Source organism: Pteropus medius, unplaced genomic scaffold (assembly GCF_902729225.1).
Source record: "Pteropus medius unplaced genomic scaffold, Ma_sr-lr_union100, whole genome shotgun sequence".
Lineage (NCBI taxonomy): Eukaryota > Metazoa > Chordata > Mammalia > Chiroptera > Pteropodidae > Pteropus > Pteropus medius.
Window position 1 is genome coordinate 1,265,766 of NW_024351073.1, and position 25,433 is coordinate 1,291,198.

At 35.7% G+C, this 25,433-nt stretch overlaps 1 protein-coding gene and 1 pseudogene across 1 annotated transcript in view; both read right to left on the minus strand.

Annotated features, from left to right (window-relative positions):
* C7 (complement C7) overlaps positions 1-22,576 on the minus strand; it is a 43,892-nt gene extending 21,316 nt beyond the window's left edge. Inside the window, exons 1-10 of the mRNA XM_039842590.1 lie at positions 22,433-22,576; positions 20,444-20,499; positions 18,560-18,635; positions 15,185-15,326; positions 13,108-13,255; positions 11,845-11,983; positions 8,040-8,213; positions 6,334-6,577; positions 4,167-4,277; positions 219-385 (exon numbers count right to left, since the gene is read on the minus strand). Coding sequence (XP_039698524.1) covers positions 219-385; positions 4,167-4,277; positions 6,334-6,577; positions 8,040-8,213; positions 11,845-11,983; positions 13,108-13,255; positions 15,185-15,326; positions 18,560-18,635; positions 20,444-20,499; positions 22,433-22,438 — 1,263 coding nt within the window. The 5' untranslated portion in view covers positions 22,439-22,576. The remainder of the gene's footprint in view (positions 1-218; positions 386-4,166; positions 4,278-6,333; positions 6,578-8,039; positions 8,214-11,844; positions 11,984-13,107; positions 13,256-15,184; positions 15,327-18,559; positions 18,636-20,443; positions 20,500-22,432) is intronic.
* Positions 7,755-7,873, minus strand: LOC120586336 (uncharacterized; annotated as a pseudogene).
* Positions 22,577-25,433: the final 2,857 nt, after the last annotated feature.

Genomic DNA, 25,433 nt, shown 5'->3' on the forward strand with positions numbered 1-25,433 from the left:
AGAACATTTAACCTTTACAACTAAAATATGAACAAACATGACAACAAACCTCTGTTTCTTATTATTATGTATGCATTCATTTTACTATACAAAACATGTTTGGGATAGAGAAAATGCTAATTACAGCCTTCTCTATTTAACCATCTTGATTTAATCTCATTTTCCTGGTGTAAATCAACATGACTATTTTCTGCTGCTTTAAATAGAGCATCACATACCTTTTGTTTTATAACTTGGGGAAGATCAGTCACAGACCCTGCCCAGGAAGAATATCGTTTTTGGTTTCCAGCGGGATTGTCCAGCTCCAGGAAACTAAGGCTAGATGTGAAGCCTGGACGTCCCCCTCTGACAAATGGGTCCCCTCGCAAAACATTGCCCTGCGTTCCTACACAAAGAGAAATTAAATAAAGTGAGTCAGGGTGCACAAATGAAAATGAAAATGAGAACATAAAAGTGAAAAGTCTATTAAGTATTAAAACATAACCCATTCAACTGAATGACATTCTGGAAAAGGCAAAACCATGGAGACAGTAATAAGGTCAGCGTTTGCCAAGAGCAGATGGTGGGAGGGATGAATAGGTGGAGCACAGGGGATTTCTAGGGCAGTGAAATTGCTCTCTATGATACTATAATGGTGGGTACCTGTCATTATACATTTGTCCAGACCCATAGAATGTACAACACCAAGAGTGAACTCTCTTGTGAACTATGGACTTTGGGTGATAATAACGTGTTAGTATATGTTCATTGATTGTAACTAATTAACACTGTGGCCCTGAATGCTGATAGTGGGGAGGGTGTGTCTATGTGGGGAACCAGGTATATAGAAACTCTGTACTTTCTGCTCAGTTGTGCTGTAAACCTAAAACTACTCTAAAAACTGATATTTATTAAAACAAAAAAAAAAGAAAACAGTCATTACCTGATAATAGATGATATTAAGAATTTATTGTGTTGGAAATGATGGGGAGAAAAAGAAACCCTCATACACTGCTGGTGGGACTGCAAATTGGTACAGCCACCATGGAAAACAGTATGGAGGTTCCTCAAAAAACTACAAATTGATCTACCATATGATCCAGCAATCCCACTGCTGGGTATTTATCCCAAAGACTCAAAAACTCATATCCAAGAAGATATTTGCACACTGATGTTCATAACAGCATTATTCACAGTGGCCAGGACATGGAAGCAACCGAGTGTCCTACGAAAGATGATTGGCTAAAGAACCTGTGGTACATATATACAATGGAATATTACTCAGCCATAAGAAGAGATGAAATACTGCCATTTGCGACAACATGGATGAACCTCAAGATAATCATGCTAAGCAAAATAAGCCAGACTGAAAAAGTAGAAAATCACATGATATCACTTATATGTGGGATATAAACCTAAAAGCAACAAATGAACAGGACAAACAGAGACTTAGGGACATGGACAATGGACTAGTGGTTACTGGAGGTTAGGGAATGAGGGAGGAGGGGAGAGGTAGACGGGGTAAAAGGGGTCAAATACAGAGGGATGGGGGAGGGTGAAGTGGGTAAAGGGGATCGAATATATGGTAGCTGAAGGAAACTGGACTTTGGGTGGTAATCACAAAATAGAATATATAGATGTCAAATTATAATGTACACCCGAAAATTATATAATTGTATTAACCAATGTTACCCCAATAAACTTAATTTTTTTAAAAAGAATTTATTGTTCATTTTTTAATGTTCTTAGTGTAATAAAAGTTATGTTATACAGGAGATTGTGTATTATGTTATACAGGAGACTGTCTTGCTTCTTGGAAGACACATGCATATATTTGGGGATAAAGCATCATGATGTGATTTCAAAATGTTTCAATTAATATTACAAATATTTTAAATACATAATATTTACATATTGCTAAGTAGTCAATATTATATGTAGATATAGATATATATAACAAAATGTCAAAACAATAAATGTTACATAGAAGACATAGATATATAGGTGTTTATTACTCAGTTTCTTCAACTTTTCTATATTTAAAAAAGTTTTCATAATAAAAATATGGAGAAGAAATGTCATTGCATCTGGAATACTAACAATAAGCAAAAAAGTTATTAATTGGCATACGGTAACACACAAAAAGTGTTCTAAAAAGTTTGGATACTAATTAAATCTTTTTTTCCATTTATGTGCCTTGTAATTTCAGAAATATTTTTATCTCTATTTGTAACTAATTTTTACACTGATCTTGACCAGAAATTCCTAACTAGCAGATCAGATTGGGGGTGATTTTCATATCTTTCTTTTAACTAAATTTTACAATTTGATAAAATTTTTATAAAATTTTGCAAATTCAAAAATCGTACTTTTATCATCAGAAATTATTAAAGTTTTATATTTTTAATAAATTGCCTGAGTGCTTTCTCATCTTCATTGTTAGTTATTTTTTAATATGTAAATAGTCACCTCTTTAGTGAAGTGTATTGCAAAGTTCAGTCCCTGAAATACCTGAATTGGAATCATCTGAACTGACTGCAGATTCCTGATTCCTAAACAAGACTTAGAAAAGACTGAGAGAAAAACCTTGGAATCAGCATTTTAACAGGCTATCCCAGGTAATCCTCGTGCTACTAAGGCTTGAAAATCATTGCCTTAACTCAAACCCATTTACAAACTACAGATTTTAAAAAATCGGTATTTATATTTATTTTTAAGCCTGTAGCCTCCCTGTCCACACCCCAGCGACCTCTCTGCTCCAGCTGGTCCTCTTCTCCTAGACAAACAGCCTGGCGAGACAGTGTAGAATCCAAATTGTGATGCCAGAATTTGTGCATTTCTATCTTGTGTCTGATTCTTACCAATCATAATCTTAGGCAACCTCTCTATATTTCAATGCCACTGTCTATACAATGGGAATCTGAATAATACCTAACTCTTAGGTAGGAGGACTACATTGGTTCATTTTTGTAAATCACTTAAAATTGTGCCGGGCACATAGTATTATGTGTCTATTAAATGAAATCGGGAAGCAGCTTCCAATCGCCAGCCGAGCTGATGACTGATGTCAACATCTTCCCAAAGTTCCCACTTCTGTTTCTATTTCCAGATCTTTTTATTTCCATCTTGTTCAAAAATTTGTCCTCCTCCTTTGTCATGTCAGCTCCTTGAAAATAGGCCCTTTCTCTGGCATATTTACTGCTGTATCCCCAGTGCCTACAACAATTCCTAGTGCATGCTATGGGCTCAATAAATAGTTGATAAATTAGGTAAGTAAATAAACTTGGTTTCACTGCTCTGTCTTCCTCCACCTGGCAGTCATTTACCAATATTTCAAGGATCCCCACTTCTTTGATGAGAACTTTCACACCTAGGACAAACTTAAGCTCAAATACTGCTCTTGCTTTCACACCTACCACACTAAGAGTCTCTTCATTTTAAGACAATTAAGTGTTAATTCCCAAATCCAATGAAGAGGTTTCAGTCTTTTTCTTCCTTAACTGCTCTCTAGCATTTCTCTCTGTTGATCTTTCTTTCTCCTTTATTTTTCATGTTACTGACTTTTTCTGGTTCTTATCCTATCAGATTATTCCTTCTTGGTACCTTTTCTTTCTCTACAACTTTATTCTTTTAATATTTTATTTTAATCGCTCCCTGTATTAAATCCTTTAATGGCATCCGTTGTCATCTGGATGAAATTCAAATCCTTTGACATGGCATAGATATAATCTAAATCAGCTCACTCTTCTAGTTCCTCCTTCAATCACTCAAAGACTAGTACATCATGTTTCCCAACCTCTTTACCAGCAGCAGCAGCAGCATGCATGCATGCACCAAAAACTTAGACTCCACCGAGCATCCATGTCACAGAGTGGACCTGAACTTTCTACTGATGATGTCGTTTTTCTAGGCTTATTTACCAACCATTGCCATAGGAGAGAAAGGCGGTATACACTGAGGACATATTTGCCGTACCCAGGAGATACCCAGTGAATTTTCCAATCTGTATGAGTCTCGTTGCCATGACGTATGAAAGAGAGATCAGAGGCCAAAATAACCAAATATATGAAAGACACAAAAAAGAACACATGCTAAAATTTCAAAGGCCCTTGGAAACCAAGAATTAATCACAAGAAAAGAGGGATAGAGGTGAAGCTTGTAATATATACCACCCCCTTCTCATTTACCTGAAGCCCATTTTAAGGCATCTTCCATCTCCTTGCATCTGCTCTTTGAGTATTTAAACAAAAAATTGGAATTTGATGCAGTACATTTATTCATAGTCATTGAATCAACACCTGGAGGAAAAGAGTAAAATGTCCTTAATTTCTGCATTCATTGAAGATCTTTGAGATGCAGGCAGGAATAAAAGTGAGGTTAAGAGATTGTTTCCGACTGCTGTGCCCATCTAATTAAGAGCGATATGATAAGTACATTTTCAAACACTCTCAAAAAGTTGAAGGTCAGAAAAAGGTATATTTGATTTTTGTTATTGAACAAAATAACAGATAGATGCACATATTTAAGAATGAAGCATCATGTGTCTGAAAGATATTTTCAAATAGTTCAGCAAATAATGGCTTCTAGTAACTTTGTCCAGAGAGGGGAGGAGATGGGAGCAGAAATTAAAAACCCCAAAGAGTGATATCTTTCACCCATCTATAGTCAGCTGCTCAAGCAAATAGATAAAAGTAGGTGTGTGATGGCCTTCAGCTCAACTACTAGAAACCCCAAAAGCTGGGTTCTGGTTCCACAGTAATTAATTCATAAAACGCTAGTTCCACAGCCTTTAACATCTTCGATGTCTCTGATTTCTAACATTTCCTTACCCTGACTCATAACCTTAATATGTAACAATTTCTACTCATTATCAAATGTAGTTTTTTAAAGGAGGATAGAATAAAGTATAGAAGTACATTTTTCTTATATAATTTTATTAATTATATTATAATAACTTCAATATTTTTTAAAGAACAACTGGGGACATATATTATATCCCAGGAGATTTAATTATATTTAAATTAAAACTTTTAGGAAGAACAAAAACTGCTCATGAGTAACATTTTTACTCAAAAGAAATACTTTTGCCAACTTGAAAAGCTTTAAAAAATTCTCTCCATTCCATTTAAATGCTAAAGGAAAAATAAAGGGCAGTGAAACTGAGTTTAGATCAAGGCACTTGCTAGATTAATTTGCCAAGGAAATACTGCCTCTGTCCTTGCTTTAAAAAAAAAAAAAAAAAAAACTATGCTTGTGCAATTTATTTCCAACCTGTGAGTTTAGAAAAGTTCAAGTTCTATTTACCTGCTAATTTGTAAAAATGAAGCCTAGTAGAAAAAAATAGCCAAGAAAACGCAGAAAAAATGTGTAGTTCACCTACAAGAGAAGGCTACAAGATCTCTCTCTCTCCTCCAAGGTTGTAAGGGTATCTTGACTGCTGAGAAAAATCCTGAAGAGATTATTTGGCATGGAGAAAGAAGTATGGGCCTCATCGTAAGGACAACATTGGGAAGGAGTTGGTTTGACATGGAACATTAGTAAATCAGAGCCAAAAGACACCACTCCCTTCCCTTGTCGGGGCCCTTGGTGAGGACTGTCCTCTCACTGTGAAGTTAACACAGCATGAACTCAGTGGCATGCCCTGATTCTAACAAAAATCATTTCTAGCAGCAACATAACACAAGGACAAAACTAAGCTGACTTTGGAGACAGTGGGACTTCCTTACAATCTTATGTCCTTTAATGAGTCTTCTCGTAGCACTGAGTCTCCATTCCTCAGTCTGTAGGACAAGAATTATAGTGACTAACTCACTGGGTAATAGTGAAGATCATTGCTAACATATACATAAGTTGCCTGTTGTAAGAAAGGCAGACAATAAATTTAAGCTATTGTTACAAGTTTTGGGTAGCAAGCAAACCTGTGATATCCAGAGTAGATCTTTTTAAAGGAATGAGTGGTAAAGAACAGAGGTAAATATAACACTTCTTTGAAACATCTTGATTTCTGCAGCAACAATAATTTCCTCATTAGTTTTCCTTGAGAAATATTATTTAATCTGAAAAATGGGAAAGGTCAAAAGTATTCTCAAAACCCAGTCTATACCCTCTTGAGATAACCAATCATGGCAACGGCTTAATTCACATTTCATGGTATTGTCCAAAAAAGTAGGCAAGCTTTTCTTAAAACCCATAAGATTTCGAGTAGAGTATAATGGATTCTGGCAGTTTTGAATTCCTTTGCACTTCATTTTCTATTTGTCTTATTTTAAAACTCTAAAGTTTAAGTTAACCACATGTTATTTCCCCATTACAATCCCTACAATATTTTTATATAACATTTTTTAAATACTCTACCGTTTTGTTTCATTTTTTCTGTGTCCACATAAAACAGAACTTCGTATTCTCCTCCTAAAGATCCAGACCGCAGAAAATGTGTCCCGTATTCATCGATCAATTTTCGGTAGGCACTGTAGTCATACAGAGAAGGAAGGTGAGAGAGTTCCTTCCAAAATGGCTCAGCGAGTTGTAAAAATTCTGGATTGTTATTGATAAACTGAGCCACTTCCACACTGTTCTGAATAACCAACAACTGATAACTCTATGGAAAGAAGAAAAGATAAAAGCAGTTTTAGGTTGAAGATAAAAAGGCAATGGAAGTAGTTCCCTGTGCAATGTCTCCATCAAGGGCTACCATATTCATCAACTGCCACCTCCATCCCAAATCATATGAATTTCTATTTTTGGTGCATGATTAGGTCTCTTCTTGGACCACTTACTTGAAGCAATCTAAAGAATTTTTGAAATGTCAGGTAGAAATAATATCTGAGAGATGTCATGGTAATTTTTTTTGTATTTGGCCTTGAAAATTCTGAGACCAAGTTGTTATGCCCTCCTCAACTACAAAAACCGAATCAACTTCGTTAACTGCTAAATAATCTCATAAATAAGTACATAAAACAATGTATCCCTAGGAACCACATCTTGATGATGACTTATTGGTAGAGTGATCATATAATAATCTCCCACGCTGGCATATTTATGAGTTAAACTATTTTATAATAAAGTCTTTTAAATGCTTGAGAAGTATTTAAATGATTTCCAAGACAGATCTACTTTATATCAAATATTCACTTACATGAACAATATAATATGAAATGACAAATGTTTTTACAGCTCATATTTCCACAGTTGGGTTCTTAGTCATAGAACAAATAAAATCAATATTTTATTTATCAAATCTTTTATACTTCTCTTGTGTGATTTATTAATCAAGTTACTAACTTTAAGAATGAGATAAAGTATGTGGATTGTGAATGATGATCAGCCTAAAATTTTTTTCAGCAGTAAAGTGTGTATCAATTAGTACAATGCATGACACTAACTGTTCAGGTTGCCCATGATGAAAGTTTTGAAATTTTAAAACAACAAAGTATCTTAAATCTTTTGACTTCCTCATATGAAAATTTTGATATCTCAAAAGTAATAAAGTGTTTTAAAATTTTTTAGTTTCATGCACCTTTTAAAAAAGATTCTAGTATTTGCATTTAAGAAGCACATGCTAACTGAATTTTTAAAATTATAATTCTAATACTTAAAATAGCATCAATAATCATGGATGAAAAAATTTACAATAGTTTTAACTAGAAGATTTGAAAGTAATGTGGTTTTTTTTAGATTTTTAAATAAATACAAATACTTTAATGAAAAAATAAAAAGTATAAATAAATATATCAAGGAGAACTAATAAGACAAGATCATACCTTTTTTTTTTTTAATGCCTACAGCACTTGGTCTTCCTAGGTGGTCTGCCATCTAAGTACTAACCAGGCCTGACCCTGCTTAGCTTCCAAGATCAGATGGGATTGGGCTTGTGCAGGGTGGCATGGCTGTAGACCAAGATCATACCTTTTAAAGAAATATATTGTATTGTCTCTTCAAAGAAGATATTATCGCCCTATTTAAAAAATTAAAGCTGATCCTTTTGGTAAATATACTTTTGTTAATGTTAGAAATACTTAAACTAATAAAATATGAAAAGTTAACTAATATTTCATACTAACCTTTTCCTTCTGGTTTTTATCATAATTTGAATTACGATGAGATGAAGACGAAGAACCTCTAGATCCAAAATAGAATTTTGTCCTACTAGATGATGAATATTCTGTTAATGTATGTTTTGCATAAGACCAGCTACTGTTGTAATATTCATAATTAAAATCATTATTTATTTTCACCTATAAAGAAAATGTAAAATTTTGCTATCACCAAATTAAGGCTTTGGATATAATCAAGAATCTTTTGCCATAGATCCTTTAATATGGATACTTTCTTCATATAATCTTCTCCCCAAAACAAAGCTTTATTGACACAAAACAAGTGTGCCACTCATTAAGACCAGGGCTGTATGAGTATAAGTACTCCAGAGTTATATAATATTCTATAAGTATTCTTTGTTAAGCAGAAAACATGGTATCAATAACAGCAATCCCAAATGATTCACAAAATACATCCGTGAGCAAAGATCTGGAATTTTCCTTGAATGTCAACATTTAGCCCAGAAGTAATTCATGGGGCTACACTAACAAAGAACTACAAAGCATTTGGCTCTTTTTGTCTAATACAGAAGAACAGAGTTGCAAATAGGTTACATGAAGGTATTAAATCATTTGTACTTTGTTTCAGAATGTTCTATGTGATCCAGTAGTGAATTTAACTTTCCCATTCTGTTAGGATTTATGCGAATAAGCCTCTTAGCTGCTTAGTTCAGCATCTCATCAACTCTGATCTACTCTACACGTAACTGCAAGAATCATCTTTTTTCAAGGTAGTGTGATCTTCTTAAATTTTCCTTAATTAATATCCTCTTCCTTCCAGATTAGATCCTAGATTTCCTCAGACTGATCCTCCCTCTGAAATTATAAATGCAAACATCCTACACTCTGGTGTTTCTTACTCTTTTGACTCTCGTTCTATTAGCGCCATATCTGTTATTCAGCTTCATAGAGACAAGCTCGTCAGTTTCTTTTCCCTCTTTCTCCTTATCAGCACCTTCATTGTTACTTCCTTCCTGCTGTAGTTAGGCTTCGTGGTTTATGACTTCAACCATTCTCTTGCTAGAGAACTTAACTTCCTTGTCTAGATAGGTCCTGCCATCGTATTTTCCTGACAAAAACCAAACCGTGGATCAATGCTTGCAGCCAAACTGCCTAGTACTACCATAGAAAAATCACACAACTATAGACTGGTGCCACTGTACTTTCATTCGGATTGACCAACCTCAGTGGAACCCTCAATACACTGTAGCAGTCCTATGTTTGAACTATGGAGAACATTCACTACCTACACATCTGCACCTGGGTTTAATACTTTAATGATTGACTCACTGCCTATTGCTTCCACGTCACTTCCCTCAGGCTGGATCCTCAAAACATCTATATTCTTCACTCAGTAACAGGCTATAATTTCTCTCCACTCTGACAAACACCTACAAATTCAGTGACTAGAAAAGCATTTCAGATGTCAATCCAAAAACCAAGCCATGCTGAGAAAAACAAATGTCAGGATTATGCTGTTATTAAATTACTCCTCTTCTTCAGAAGCTGCAAACTTCCGGCATGTTTACCTTTCAACTATGTCAGAAATTCTCTTCTTTATTATTTTCTCTGCTCCGTAACTTTCTAAATTTGATCTGAATATGTAATTCTTCTCCTTATAATTATGAAAGAATTACCAACACAGCCTCCTAAGAATAGAAGGAAAAATAATTCTCTACAAATGCTTATCTCACCCTCTCCCTTCTGGCCACAGGTTAAATTACAATACATATCATTCACCATGTGGAATGCAGAATTGAAAAGTAATTAAATGCTATACATTGAGAGAGTGAAATAGTAGAAAAATAAAGAGCTGTGAAGTAGTGATCCAAGTTCTACTACTTATTCATTTGGTGACTTGGAGCAAATCAGCTAAAGTCTTCTTAGCCTCTATTTCTACATTATATAAAATACTAAAATATTATTTACCTTCCAAAGATATTGTGAGAAATAACCTATACGAATTGTCTAAAATAATGCAGATGTCACAGTAGTTATTCAAAAATTGGTAGCTACGACTATTTTTCAGATCAGTTTCACTTTCCATTTTCATAATTTGATAATTCTTAAATGTAATTTATTTTATTTTAGGTTGGAAGATGGTGAGTTTGCTATTTATAATCAGAACTGCTTTCTGAGGAGAGTTAGTTTTGGTAAACAAAGGCCCTTCCGTCTAAATATCCTAATAGTTTTGGTTTACAAATTTGGGAATAATAGATAATGAGTACTGAACTGGAAATGTTGGGTATTCTGGGAAGAAGGGAAGAAAGCAATGAGAGAGATCTTGAAAGATCTCTTGGACAGCAAGAAAGAAACTAGAAAGAAGAGGAGCAATTGTGGATGCTCTCAGCTGATTTTTCCGACGAGCATTTCCTGTGCCAAAACAAAAAGCAATCTCAGCAGTTAAAAAAAGAAAAGGAAATCAGAGGCTAAAACAAGATGAGACCAGAAATTTCATTTTTTTGAGACTGTGGAAGGGCAGATATTTTAAGATGAAGGGTGTCAACTGTTTTTGTTGAATGTTTGCACTATTGCAACAGAAAAATCTCTACTCTATTTTCTCTACAAATCTTCAGAAATGTTTCCCAAAGCCATAATTGTTTTTGTGTGAGTAGATTTTCTGTTGAAATCAAGGAGCAGGATGAGTGTAGGTGTGTATGACGGCATGCAAGAAGCAGAAGCCTAGAGCCAAAGGAGATCCTGAGACTACAAGAAAAATTTAAAAGTCAGGCAATATGGATGGACATCGACAAGGATGCGGAGCACAAACCACTCTCCCATGCTGCTGATGGAGGTATAAATTGATACACCCATGTTGGAAACTTTACCTAGTAAAGTGTATCATAGACATGGCAGCAATTTAAGTTCCAGGTGTATGCCCTAGAGAAATTCTACCTTATTTGCATGGAACTCATGCACAAAAATGTTCAAGCATTTTCATTAGAAAAAATTAGGAACAGCAATAAAAATGCCATCTACATCAGCATGAATAAATTTCAAAATCATAATTTTGACCAAAAAAACAATCCATAGAGGAATATATACTATATGAATTATTTATATAAATGGACAAATAAAAACCAGTCAAAACTAAATTACTAATTTTTATTTAGAGACAAAGACATATGGGATAAACATACACAGGAGACAAGGAAATAATTAATACAAAATATAGTGGTTGCCTGGGGAGTGGGGATGGAGGGATATGACCAGAGAGGGGTAAATGGGAACCTTTATGTCACTGGTAATATTCTATTTCTTAATGTGGGTGATGGGCATATATGAGGGGGGGGCGGGTATTTGTTTTATTAGTTTTCTTCAAACTCCATATATATGTTATTCATACTCTTTTGTATGTATATAAACTATTTCACAATTTAAAAATAAAAGCATTTTTAAGTGAGATGACACTGTAGCAATTGTAAGGAAATTATCATACCAGTTATGGCCAGGGCCTTGAGTTTTAAGACTCATGCAGGGACAGACCATAAAATTGTGGGCCCACATGGAGAATAGGCAAAAAAAAAAAAAAAAAATGAGCTAAAAAGATATTTCAGCTTAAACGACACAAGTTAAAAGTCTCATTGCCCTGTACTCCAGAGTTACATAATATGTATTCTTTTGAAGCCCATATAAAACATTTATAAGAACTGACCACATATTAACACAAGCAAACTCTCAGCAACTACCAAAACAATAAATTTCATACAAATAATGATCTCTGGAAATAATTCACAGATTAGAAATAGGTAAAATCAATGTAATTAAGTACCTGAAATGTATAGGAGAGGATATTTCCACTCAGTCTGAAAGGTTCTTGTCCGTCCCCACTAAACACCTTTCTGCATTGACCACCATAACTTTTTGTGTTGATGACTCTGTTTCTAAACTGGCCAGTGAGTGCATTGTAACTGTTCAAAGAAGAAAGAGAGAGAGGAGGAGGAGGAAGAGGAAGGAAAAGCAGTTAAAATCTAGAAATAGCACTTGCTGAAAAAGGCATCATTAAAAAACTCTAGATATTCTTGAAATACGTTATGGTTAAGCATCTCTTTGAGAAAGCTCAAATAAGGGAACAGTGTCCTAATGCACACCGTACATTATTCAACCTCTCTTGCTTGGTATAATAGCTAAAACTAATATCTGGGAAAATCCAACATCTTTTCAGCCTAAGAACGTGTTTGGGAAACACACAGCCCTTTTGTATCTATGGCAACAGCTGGTTTTGAATTGAATCTATAGATAAAACCAATACAATCAAGATTACTTTTGAGGAGAGAGAGCGCTCTACAATGAATTTCAACTAGTTGCCTCTTGGCATGCTGACTGGTATTCTCTTTAGATTAATTTTACCATTTCTCTGTTAAAGAATTTTAAAATTTTATAGAAAAAATCGCACTGGACTGTCATTCTATAATAGATTATTTTAAAGCCTTAAAATCTTAACTTGGGTCTGACCCTTTAAAATTCTTCAGAATTCTTTTTGAAAAGGCAAACACAGGATTGTCCCAACTTTATTTAGAAATGAAAGTTACCAGCTAGTTTGGGCAACTAATTACTTTTTAGATTGAATAGTCCAACACACTGCTTGTCTCTTCTTTCCCTGCTTTTATTCTATTGTCTTCATTCGTCAATGGCCCTACCTCATTACCTCATTAAACCAGCTCCCCTTCACTCTCTCTTCTCTCAGTCTCTTCTCTCTCTCTTCTCTCTTCACTCTCCTTCTCTCCCTCCCTCCCTTTCTCTCCCTCTCTCTCTCCCCCTCTTTTTCTCCTTTTCTCTCTCCCATAGTTTGACTATCTATGCAGGTTTTTCCATGTCTTAGGGGTTTCCCTGGATGCAGGACTTAACAGTGTTAAAACCAGGACAGTTCAAGGACAATTGGTCACTCAATGTTTTACCACATACACTTACAGGTATACAGATATACAGATATAAATATGGTTACTAAGTGGTTTGTTATTAGACTTACCAAAAAAGAAAGAAGAAGAAGAATTATTACCCATCAATGTGTCCAGGAGGCTACCCAGCACCTTACCCATTTCCAGTAAGTTCTATGTTGGGAGGAGGTTTATCAAGGTCACAGGAAAGTCTCATATTCGAGTCCTCACATTTGTCTTCATCAGCACTATCTTCTTCACAGTCAGAATCTCCATTGCAAACCAAAGATTTGCTGATGCACTGACCTGACCGCAAGAAAGGCCACCACACAAAAATAAAAGAGGGAAGAAGGGAAACTCTACATGACATCAAAAGGTTTTGCCCCCAACCCCCAGCGCTACACTCACATCCTAATGTGAGTTTGACATAAATCCTCAGTGTGTTCAGGGAAGGACTGGTGATTATTTTGGTCCTTATTTTGTAACACACAAAATTGATTCTGACCTTGGCAGGACACCAAATTGAAAATAGAACCTGAATCTCAGTTCTAGGCTTTCAGCCATAAGCATCAAGCAGTTTGTCTGAATCCTCCAAAATCATACAATGCTAACCACGGGAGGACAGATTAACCTCCTGCATTCGACTTTTGGTTTCTCTTCTGTAATCACTGACTCAGATGCCAAAGTCCTGCTTTTCTTCGTGATTTAGAAGTACAGGCTGTGAGAGCATGGGAACTGAGTCGAAGGGTTAAAACTCAAACTTTCTTTAGCACCTACTGTGTGTGAGATACTCTTCTTGGTGTTGGGATACAAATATGAATAAAAATGGTATTCTTCAGGTTTTTCATATACTTTACAATCTAATAGGAAAGTTTAGGAAGACGTAGATTGTTACAATTCAACAATATAACTGTTGCGATACACTTAAGCCCAGACTACCAAGGAAGCACTAGAGGGTACAAATAACCTAGCTCCTGCCTACCTCCCCAGTATCATCTTCAGGCATTCCACTAGTTTCCTATGCTCTAGTCATACTGGATCACTTACATGAATAAAAGACCAGGCTTTCTGTCATCTCCACTGAACTTGCACTTACAATTCTCCCAGCCTAGAGGGTTTTCTCTACCTGTCACTTTCTTATCCTTCAAGAATCAAATTACACATCATCTCCTCTCAGAAATCATCCCTATCCCACAGTCTACAATGCATGTCCTCCCTCTGTGTCCTCATAGTATGCATTGTGCACAACTGTCGTGATAGCATAGCATGAACCCCACTATATTGTCACTCAATCCAATGCAGTAAACATTTGTCGAGAGTTGACTATGTATCAGGCACTCCAGATTCAAAAATGCAATATAATCCATGTCTTCAAAGAGTTCACATTCTGCCAAGAGACATCCAGGCCCACAAATACTCCAGATTACAGATGGTATCGTATGCTTAGGGAACACAGAGAAGTGATTTATTAATTAGCTCTATCAGTTGAGGGTTTAGGAAAGGCTTCCCAAAGGAGGTGTCACCTAATTAGGGTTTTGAAAGTAAAACAGAAGTTCTACAGGTATTATTAAGGAACACTTCTAACATGTAACACTTCTCATATGTAACAGAAATTACGTATGTATTATTCCGCCCATAAAACTTGAATTTTTTTTCAGGGAAGAGGCTATGTGTCTTATTTCTAAATCTATAACCCTCATCACTATATCTGGAGCATAACAAGAAAAATAAATATTTGCTAAACGTTATTAAATTAATCTGACTGCACAAAAGTGACATAGACAATAAATCAAATAATAATGCTAAAACTATGTTTCAATCACCCCATGCATAGGGGTGACCTGTATTGCTCCTCGATTAGCTAATTAGAGTTGCTTTTCTTATAAACATAATAATAATTTTGGTAGTAACATTATTTTTGCCCAACCTCACTGAACATACCAGACTCACTATACATCTTCACCAAAAATGCAATGTCAAGAACAGTTTGGGTCTGTCAATAGCCATATTTCTTTTTAAAGAAGCACAGGGTGTCCCTGCCTTAATTACCAGATGCCTCCCCTTGCATCTGAAGGAATGATAGGTGAGTGTGTGATTATTACGCCAATAAAAATCATACTGATATGTGGTGAAAATTAACTTATGAGCCAATGTAAATTTGGTAAAATTCAACAAATATATACTGAGCGAATTAATAACATTTGAATCCACAATAAGCCTATGGAAAGCAAATACCTGAAAAACACCTGAAACGCTCTCCACATCCCTCTTCTAGTGGACATCCTCGTGTAGGTTCACACGATTGTGTTTGAAAAGGACTGCCAGAGCAAGGCTGGCCTCCATACTGCCCATATACAGCAATTGACCTCCTGCGAATCTAAACAAAAAAACAGGTAGTGCTTTTTGATATCTCCAGATTCATATGAGAAATAAAATCTGAGTGAAATTAACACAATTGGAGAAACACTTTTCAGGAAATGATTCTAGTGTCCCACAGAAATAAAACTTCCAAAATCAGTGAATCCTTGAGTCCAGTGACACTTGGGTTATTATCTATAGAGTGTTCCCAGCTTTGTATTTACTTTCAGAGTTGAGTGCTAGAAAAATAAAAATAAAATTAGTGAATCTTTAAGAAAGTAGCCTGAAAAAGTTAACTGGGTAGACATATAGACTGCAATACAGAATGATTAACGCTTTTGCCAAAGCCATGCACCAAGAGCTAATTAAAAAGGTGAAAATAAATTTGGCTGGAAGAATGATATGGGTACTGGGAAGGAGACTGAGATGAAGCGGAGTTAGAAAAATGCTGACAATTGATTCGAACTGAACTTTAAGCCTTCTTCAGGAAGGGAAGGCAAAGCAAAATAATCCAGAGAAAACTATGTTAATATGGAAGTCAAATTTACAAACAGAAGCCCAAGTAGTCCAAAGGTAAAGTTACACACCTACAATGGACTTTATGAGACAATCAAAATCATTGACCTCTGTAATGAGAAATATGTCAAAATCAAATCTTTGGGGGGAAAAGCAGAGGAAAATTGAGAAAATTATCAAGCCAAATGAGAAACAACTAATTGTCTAAAATTCACTTAATCAGACACGTACCCAATGTTTAAACGAACAAAAAAAATCTACAAATTCCTTTTCCTCCCCAGAGACAATCACGGCTGCATCTTTTAAACCTCTTCCTATACTCACCTCTTCCCCATTAATAAAAATGAAATCTGAGATGCCAGATTTAATTCAGGAAGGCAAGGCAAGGCAAAATAATCCAGAGAGAACTATGTTAATATGGAAGAACTATGTTAATATGGATACTTTAAAACTTCAGCAAAGATTAACAGGGAAGACTAGATATGTTGAACGTAGTCGTCCACGTGGGGATTTCTTGGAAGGAAGGGTCTCTGCGCTGTGGTTTGAACTCAGCCATTTTACACCAGCCTGGCCCTGGCCCTGGCTCTGGCACCTTTCATTGCATCTAAGCAGAAGAGCCGTGGAGGAACGTGAGTGGGGAACGAAATTCAGTAAAGTTTCTTGATGAGTTTTTAGTTTCTGTACTTAATTGATGAAGACAGCTCTTATGTATTGTTTATTACTTTGTCATTTTCTGAAGTTCCAAAGCACAGATTGTGTTGTTTGTCTAAGTAATGTTTTGCCTCTCCATATACCGGATGACCTTGATGACTGCCCATTTTCAGCAGTCTCATTCTCACCTGCCAAATTCTGATCTTACGACCCCTTTTTCATTTTCACTTGTCTCTTTCTGGGTGAAATTTAGATTTTATAAGCTAGGGATGTATCCATTATGTGATGACACTTTACTCAAGAAAAAATTACTAATTGCAAAGTACCTTCTATCTACTTCTATTTAGTGTTCTTTCTTACCTTGTTTATAAACAAATGGTAAAAATGTTTTTGTTTGACATTTGTCTTGTTATTCCTGTATTTGTTTGCCTGTAATCAGAGTTGTCATCCATTATGTTTGCCAGAAGCCAAATTCTACATTTGTGTAACTTGTTTTGTAAATATCATTCATGGAAGTACTAAATCAATGCTTAATGAAAATGATGATTATGATGATGCTTCAAAACTATCTTCTGCAATATGTTTATATTACTTCAATAATTAAAAAATGAATTTTAAATAAACATTTTTACCCAAACTGAACCACCTTTAAAATATTTTACAAATATTGACTCATGTAGTGCACCTGAAACTAATATAACATTACATGCCAATTATATTTCAATAAAAAATTTTAGCCACTCAAATGCTCAGAACCTTTAAAACAAATATTGTATTTTTGGAATTTATCCTAAGACAATTATCAGAAGAGAGGACATATGTCTATGCATTAAAATGTTCAATAAAGTTTTACTTATAATAACAAAAAATGTAAATTACCTAAATCTCAAACAATAGAAAAGTAGATAAATAAGATTGGTATATTCGTATAATGGAATACAATACAGCTGTTAAAATTCATGCTGCTAGTGTAATGTTAGGTTAAAAGAATAGAATAAAAAACTATATCTTAACTATGGAAGGTGAACACACAATGTAAATATATATATGTTTACTGCTAAAATGTATTACTGGAACTTATCGAATTTTGTTAACCAACATCACCATAAAAAATTAATTAATTAATTAACTTTAAAAAATGATCAAATAATCCTATTTTAAAAAATTATAACCACGCAAAAAAGAAATAAACACTAAAATGTTGGTTTATTGGTTTTTATTAAATGGTAGAATTATAAGTAGTGTTTTCTTTATATATATTTTTCTGCTTTTCTCCAGTGAATAATTTTTTTACATTAATTTCCCCCACACACACACACTTCCACCCCTGACCTATGGATGTTGCCATTTCGCCTTAAGAGCTGGATCTCTGAGGGCAGGGCGTCCCCTCCCATATGCTCGTGGCGTGCACTCAGGGGGCCTGGAGCACCTGGGGTGTGGTCTGTGGCTCCACCTGGGGTATGAACCCAGACCTTCTGCGTGTAAGGCAGACATGCTAACCACTACACTATGGAGGCACCCCCTCCAGTGAATAATTTTGTAACAAGAAAAAAAGCAGACATTTTTAGAAGTACTTTATAATCTCCAGATCAAGTCTGATATTTTATTTGCGTTACTTAGGAATTAAACTTTAAAACATTGCAAAATGTTTGACTTTATATGGTCATTCCCTATTTTTCATGGTCAGGTAAAGCAAAGCAGCTATTTTACTACTTGTTAGTCTTTGTTCCGAATAAGAAAAAAAGTCGAACCCAGTAAATATGAAACATATTTTGAATTATCTACTAAATTCATTGCTATTTGTATTTCCTAATAGCTCAAGAATTAACGAGTTGCTTTTAATTTTTATTCTATGTATATTTCTACAATCGAATGTAAGATTTAGAAAAGTCCTACAAGAAAAAGTCAAATGCACAAATTACTTTATTACAATATTAATTATTAAACGTCATACTTTTTCCTTTAAAATTACTAATTATATTTTTAAGAAACATAAAAACTAGAATTCAAAAGTTAATACCATTTTGTCCATACCTAAGCTATTTCTGCATATAAATAGTAAATACAGTTTTTGCATGGTCCTACCTGAGACTTAGTACAACCATTGCATTCTGACCACGGACCATAGGAATCCCACTGGCAATTGACTGGAGAAGAGGCACTGTCAAATTGTTCATCACAAAGCAAGCAGAAAGATAAGAGAGAAGGGACACAAAGAATAGTCAAAAATAGTCAAAAAGTCAAAAATTGCTTCACAATTTTTTTTCTCAGAGGCACCAAAAGTATCCCAAAATATATAAAACATATATGTAAAAGGGACCCATTTTTTTTAGAGATTATCATTTATTAAACATCTATAATGTACCAGGCACTATTTAGACACTGGAGTTGTAGACATATTAAAAGATATAGGTCATTGGCCATTGGTAGACAGGAGGAAAAAGACACAGATGCAGAAATAATCATAATGCAATAATGCAACCACAATCCATAATACAATATATCTAATTTGAAAGATTTTATAACAGAAATGTGTACAGTGTAATACATTACGGAAATATAGATAAGAGAATGTTCAGAGTTGGGAAGGATAAGTGAGAACATATAGAAGGAAGGTATTATGGCCTTTGAAAGGATTCTGAATGATGAATGGAAGAGTTATACAGAAACTCTTAACTGGGAGACCAGGAGCTCTAAAAAGACCCTATGAGAAGTGGGAAGCTAAAAAGCGGCAAGGTCTAAGTGACCAGGAACTTATTTTTAAATGCTCCCTGATCATTTAGGCCACTTCTTAAGCACACACCCATATAGGGGAAATGTGAGCTTAAACAATTCCACTCAAACACAATACATGCGGAAAATGGAGAGTCGACTCTCGTACAATGCTTAACTCGGACCACATCAAGGAGGTCACATGGCTTAGACCTAAGAAACTAAGGAAGCCAAGCCTAAAAGCACATTTACAAAGGGTAAAAGAATAAAGATTTCTGGTTTCTGGATTTTGAGTACATTTCTATCTTTGGAAACATCTTAAGTCAGGGTGATTTGTGCTTACCTTAAGGCTGTCAGGTGACCCCGAAAGTAAGGAGTCCCGTTCTGTAGTGTGTATGTCTCAGGTGCTTTTATAAAGCCAGCCTTGCTAACCTGTAGTCTTGACATGGCACCAATGATCCAGTACCTTCCAATTTTTTACCCTTAAACAATCTGACCAATCTGACCTTATTTTTCAATCTCACGTCCCAGAGACAGGCTGCAGCCTTCCCCGAACACCAAGGGTTAGGAGGGGAAGCTAGCTTGGCTTCCCCTCCACTGTGCTCCCACAGTACCTTGTTCGGGCCTCTCACAGAGCCCTTAGAAAATCTTTATTGAAATCAACTGTTTCAGGATCTGAATCACCCAGTACACTCTCAGCACTGTCTTGGTCCTCTTTATATCCCCGGTCTCTAGCACAGGGCCTGACACATATTCCGATAGTTCGATAAAGTGAGCTGACCTGGTCCTGTCCCCCCAAGCTGACAGTGAATGCAAAATAAGGCCATAGGTAAATAATAATGGCTTTTTTTCAGGTCTCAAGAGCCAATAAAATTATTTTCCTAAAAAACTGTCAACCTTTAAAATCCAAAGAATGTTTTGCAATGACTACATTTAAAGATCAAATTATGCCCTAAGCCGTGTAGGGCCGATGTGATTCTCTGAAATGCTGGTAAAACCATGGAACTGGGACAAGTGAATAAACCTCGAGGTGTTTTTAATCTTTAGGTTTCTTCCTTACAGCGACAAGATAAAGTAAAATATTAATAATAGTAGAACAAAAGTTGCTATCACTGACTTCTCAAAATGTGGAAAGTGTTAAAGGGATAAACATGCTCAGGCTACAACATAGAAATTTGGTCGTACTAAAGAATTTCCTAAAAAGAAAAATAATAATAATTTTTAATGATTTCCACACATGATCCCAAAAATTCTCACCTTGAAAGAACTGGGAAGTCCTCTATAAATCCCACCAAGATGAATAAACTTATTGCCTGGGGGAAAATAAAAGCATTATTTTAGTTTGCATTTTTGTAATGAGTTGAAAGTGAATGCATGTGCACAAGTCAAGATTTGTGATTTAGGAATATAAAGAACGAAAGAACCACAGAGAAGCCTCATTGACTCTGCTTGTCTTTTAAGTTTCCATTTTACGCTATCTAAAGAGAAACCAGAGTATTAAGTTTCCATTTTAAATAAAAGTTTAATATGATGCTGTTGAGCTCACCTCCTGCCACTCATTTCTGTAAAGACAAGGAGGAGCTGCATGATGTCATGGACAAATTGAAAATGCTCACTAGTTAAATGGTCACGAATGTTTCCTTAGGATCCCATCATCTTTTAATTCCTTTCTCCATCTCTGGCCAGAGAGGCAGCGATTTCATCATCCTCCTTAGTTCTGTGCATAGCTCCTTCAGTCTTTGAAACACCTCTGAGGACTTTTATAATCATATTTACATGATAGCATGACGATAGCCTAAATATTGAGGATCTGACTGGTTAAAAAAATTGTATGTAAAATGTGATTACACATAGAAGTCTGAAAAGAAATCAATTAAAACCTTAAGAGTGGTTATCTCTGGGTGGAGAAATAATAGATATTATCTTCTTTTTGAACTTATTTTTGCCAATAAAGTAGTATTATAATCTAGAAAAGGATATATATTTTTAAATGCGCCAATACTAACACAGTATAATTGGTAGAAGATGGCTGATAACATCAAATCAGATCTGGGCATATCGAGAAAGCAGATGGGCCCTGACCTGAGCCATCACTGTGCCTGACCACATCCCAGCCCCATGAGAATCATGCCTTAGGTTCACAAACCCCGAGCTCATCTCAGCTCAGGGAAGGGAGAATAAAAGGCTGGACCACAGCTAGATCAGAGGGAAGCCCTTTTTGTTCTGAAGTCCTTCTGAAATACTTCAGACCCAAGTTACAAATGTTCTAAAATTTGAAATAAAAATACAAGCCAGACTAATAGAGATTAGATTATATCATAATTTTAACTTTGCAGGGTTGCTTGGTGTTCTAGCATCATAACATTAAACAAATCAACTTTGTAATTTGTGTTTAGCTTTTCGTCATTTAATTCCATGTAATTTCATGCATAATTTATTCAAGACCCATATCTTGCTCCTCCTCCAACTCCATTGAAAAATGAGCATAGATTCAGCATTGCAAATGGACAGCACAGCGACCACAAGAGCTATCTAGCAGCTGACAACATTGAGAAATTATTGTTCCAGCATTAAAATGCAAAAGCTTTAAAGTTTAAATACGAAAATTTAATGTAGTAGCAATTTCAATGTATTTTTTTTGCATCCCATAAATATAGTCTATGATAGTGATTTCTGTCTTTGGTCCTGCCTTTGGTTGAATGGTAATTTTTAAAAATATTTGGCCATTTTGCTTTGAGCTAACATGTGTGCTTGCTAAATCTTTAGTTTCAGTCCATCTATCTGTATTGTCTACTTTCACAATCCTGACCCTTTAATTCAGGATTCCAAATTCTAAAGTTCCCAGTCTCCAATTTCTCTTTTCTATAAATCTAGATAAGTCAAACCATGGGGGTTCATTGCAAGGCTCCAAATCAAACACACACAAAAATATACCAGAGGGAATTTTCCCCTAAGAAATAACAATAGTACTGTTATATTTCTCAATGGCTTCCTCAGGACTTTCATAAACATTGTCTCCAATTTCTGATTCCTAGACCACCGAACCCATAATTTAACTGCAAAACAAGGCAAAGAATTCACTTTGGCTGAACTGTTGAATTTATTTAAGTAAGGATTTTTTAAATGTCACCCTCAGATCTTTCTCTTCCTTGTTTTCCCATGCCCTTTCTTTATTTGAACTCTTCTAGTTAAGCCTCACCCCCTTTTGAGATAGCTTTGTTTACAAAAGTAATGAAATAATCTTACCTTCATGTTTGGGAAAACAGTCAAGGCAGACGAGAGTGAGAAAAATTTCTGCTGTGAGTGACCGGTGAATTTTCAACAGCAGGAGGAGCCCAGCAGTCTCTGCCCTCCCTGCCTCCTCCTACTGGGGTTTGCTTGGCACTCTTATACAAAGCCAGTGCTCCTGAGACTTAGCTCCTCCCCCAACCAGATTCTCCGGACACGAGGAGCCTGCCCCTGTACTTAGTCTGGGTCTCAAAGCCAGATTTATTTTATCAATCTACACAGGCCTTAGCTCCAGCCAGCTGGGACTGTTTGGAAGTGTAGTTCTGAGAAAACATCTGTAGGTCAAGGAAGGCAGCCAATGTTCTCAGATCGACGTTTAAGTGATTTTCAACCAAAGGAGATTCCGTGTAAGGCAAAGAATAAGCCTCCTTCCTGTTTCAATCTACTAAACTAAGAGGATGTTTTCAAGATTCTCTTTAAGGGTGTTATACACCAGACTTTGAGATTAAACACTTTGTGGGAGAAAAGATCTAAATGCAGTTGAGTTCTGTCACTCAAAATGTAAATGGAATCTTCTGGAGTGGAATTCTCCACCACCTCTAAAAAAATACGTATAGCCTAACACAATATAATATCCATCATTCGTGCTTGACTTTCATAGAATGATCAAAACAAGAGCATAATTTTTTGCAAACATATTAAAAGGCATCCCAAGAACTTCCCTTAATCCTTTGATATCCAGATATCTCTGTTGGAAAATTCTTATCATGGTCATCATGGATGTCCATTTTCTCTTCTTCGGTTGTTGTCTTATTCTGCCAAATTCTCCTTTTCCATGGCTTTGCATTGACTCTAGCAGTTCTCCAACATCCCTTTAATAGATTTTATAAAACCCTACATTTTTAGTTAGGTTATCAGATTTTCTATTGAAGTTGAGCTACAGTTGAGCTAAATATTCTGACACTAGCTACTAGGGCATTGTGAGTAGGAGAGATGCAAGTGTTATGTGAATTCAAAGTAATTTTATAAGTAAACATTCCATTAGTGAATATTATCCAGTTTTAACAATTTTTTTTCTATATCTAAAGTACTTAAATAGACACCAAACCCCAGTCCTCCCTTCATAAATTAATAGTGGTTGTCCAGAGACAAAGCTTCTGCATCTTTTATTCAAACCGTTAGTGATTTGTGTGGAAGCAATTTTGCCACAGAGAAGATGATCTCTGATTCCTAAAATATATGTATATTTTAATTCAACTCTAATTGCATGAATTCCAGATGTCAAGGACATCTTAAGTACTCAGTGTGCAATTCCACATGCAGTGCTGTCTTAGTCTGGGTTCTGCGACAAGAATTCGATTGCAAGTAGGTTTTGTTTGTTTGGGGGTTTTTGCGGGGGAGAGTTGATTTGGAGCTTTCGTTGGGGGTTTTATTTGTTTTGTGTTTTTTGTGGTTGTTTCTCGAGAAGAGATCCTAGAAGGCATTGCCGAAGGGCGGAAAAGTGAGACTGGGAAGGAAAGGAAGTCAATAAAAGGCACTTTATCATGCAAGATTACTACTGTGGCAATTAGAACTCTGTCCTAATGAGGAAATCTGGGACATACTGCAGAGCACGTCTCAGAGTTACTCTAAGGGATAAGGAAACAGAGATATAGCTACCAACGCCCTGTCATTGGTGAAGTGTGGCTTCTGGACTCATCAACTTTCTGACACTTCCAATGCCCTGGAAGTAAACTGAGCACTAACCTGTAGCTATTAAAAAAAAAAAAAAAAAAGCCTTCATTTCAAGTACAGAGTTGCAGATATTTACAGTACTTGTAGGTATTTGCCTTTGTCATGTAGAAGTGAGTGCTGAGGGGTATGGGCAGAACACCAGCAGGACTTGTGAGATAGCTTTTCATTCATGTATGCATGCATTCATTAATTTGTTCATTTTAAATTCAACAAATATTTACTGAGGATGCATAATACAAAAGGCTATGGAGCTTTGACCAATAGGAACCTTGAGCAATACACGCCTTTATTTTCATTCCTGACATAATATAAGGATCCTATAAGCCCATTTATAGAATATTCTTAGTCTGGAGGATAAGTCACATGCATGCAAATGTGTACCTATGATAATTTAGAAATATTCAACGCTCAGAGATTATTTAACTCTAAAAAAATTTACAAAAACTTCTTTTCTCCAAGTGCTTGGCGCTCTCACATCCCCATATTTTTGCTCTCATGTGAACAATGTTTCTTCTGTCTGGAATGTCAATGGAGTAGCCATTGGAACATAAGCTTTGAGTATAGGTGGGAGCCACACTGTGGGAAATTTGGCTGCCACCATAAGTTGTGTGGACTTTATTCAAAGGACAATGGGAACTCACTCACTGGGAGTTTTACAGAAAGAATCAAAGTAATGCTTTCAAATGATTGCAACAGTGGTAGTGTGCAGCCTTCATTGAAGGAGTAAGGAGAAGCAGGAAGTGTGATTTGGAATTTATTTCAGTATTCAGATAAAGGGCAATCAAGGCCTCATTTAAAAAGGGATAGACAGAGGACCAGAGAATTCACAAAGATTAGTGATTAAACATGGCTTCATGTCTGACTGACTGAGATAATTGGAAGAATTTAAGAATAAATTAATGAAGGAGAAAAATAGGAAGTTGAAGAGGAGGAGGTGCTTTTGGAGAGGGGACATTTTTATTTTGGAGAAAACATCCAACGTATAACTGGAAATGTAAATCTCTTCAGGAAGACATCTTGGAAAGGGATAAAGGTAGAGCCACAGGCATGAGGAGACAGAACTGAGGTCATGGGACTGATCACAGTGAAGTATAAAAACCACAAGAAGCACCCCTATTCAGGGAGCAGGAAGAAGGAGAAAAGCCAAAAAGCCAAAAACAAGAGCGAGAGAGAGAGCGAGAGAGAGAGAGAGAGAGAGAGAGAGAGAGAGAATGAAAGAGAGAGAGAGATTACAGAAGGAGAAGGAAAATAAAAGCAATGCAGTATCGAGCCAATTCAGGAGAAT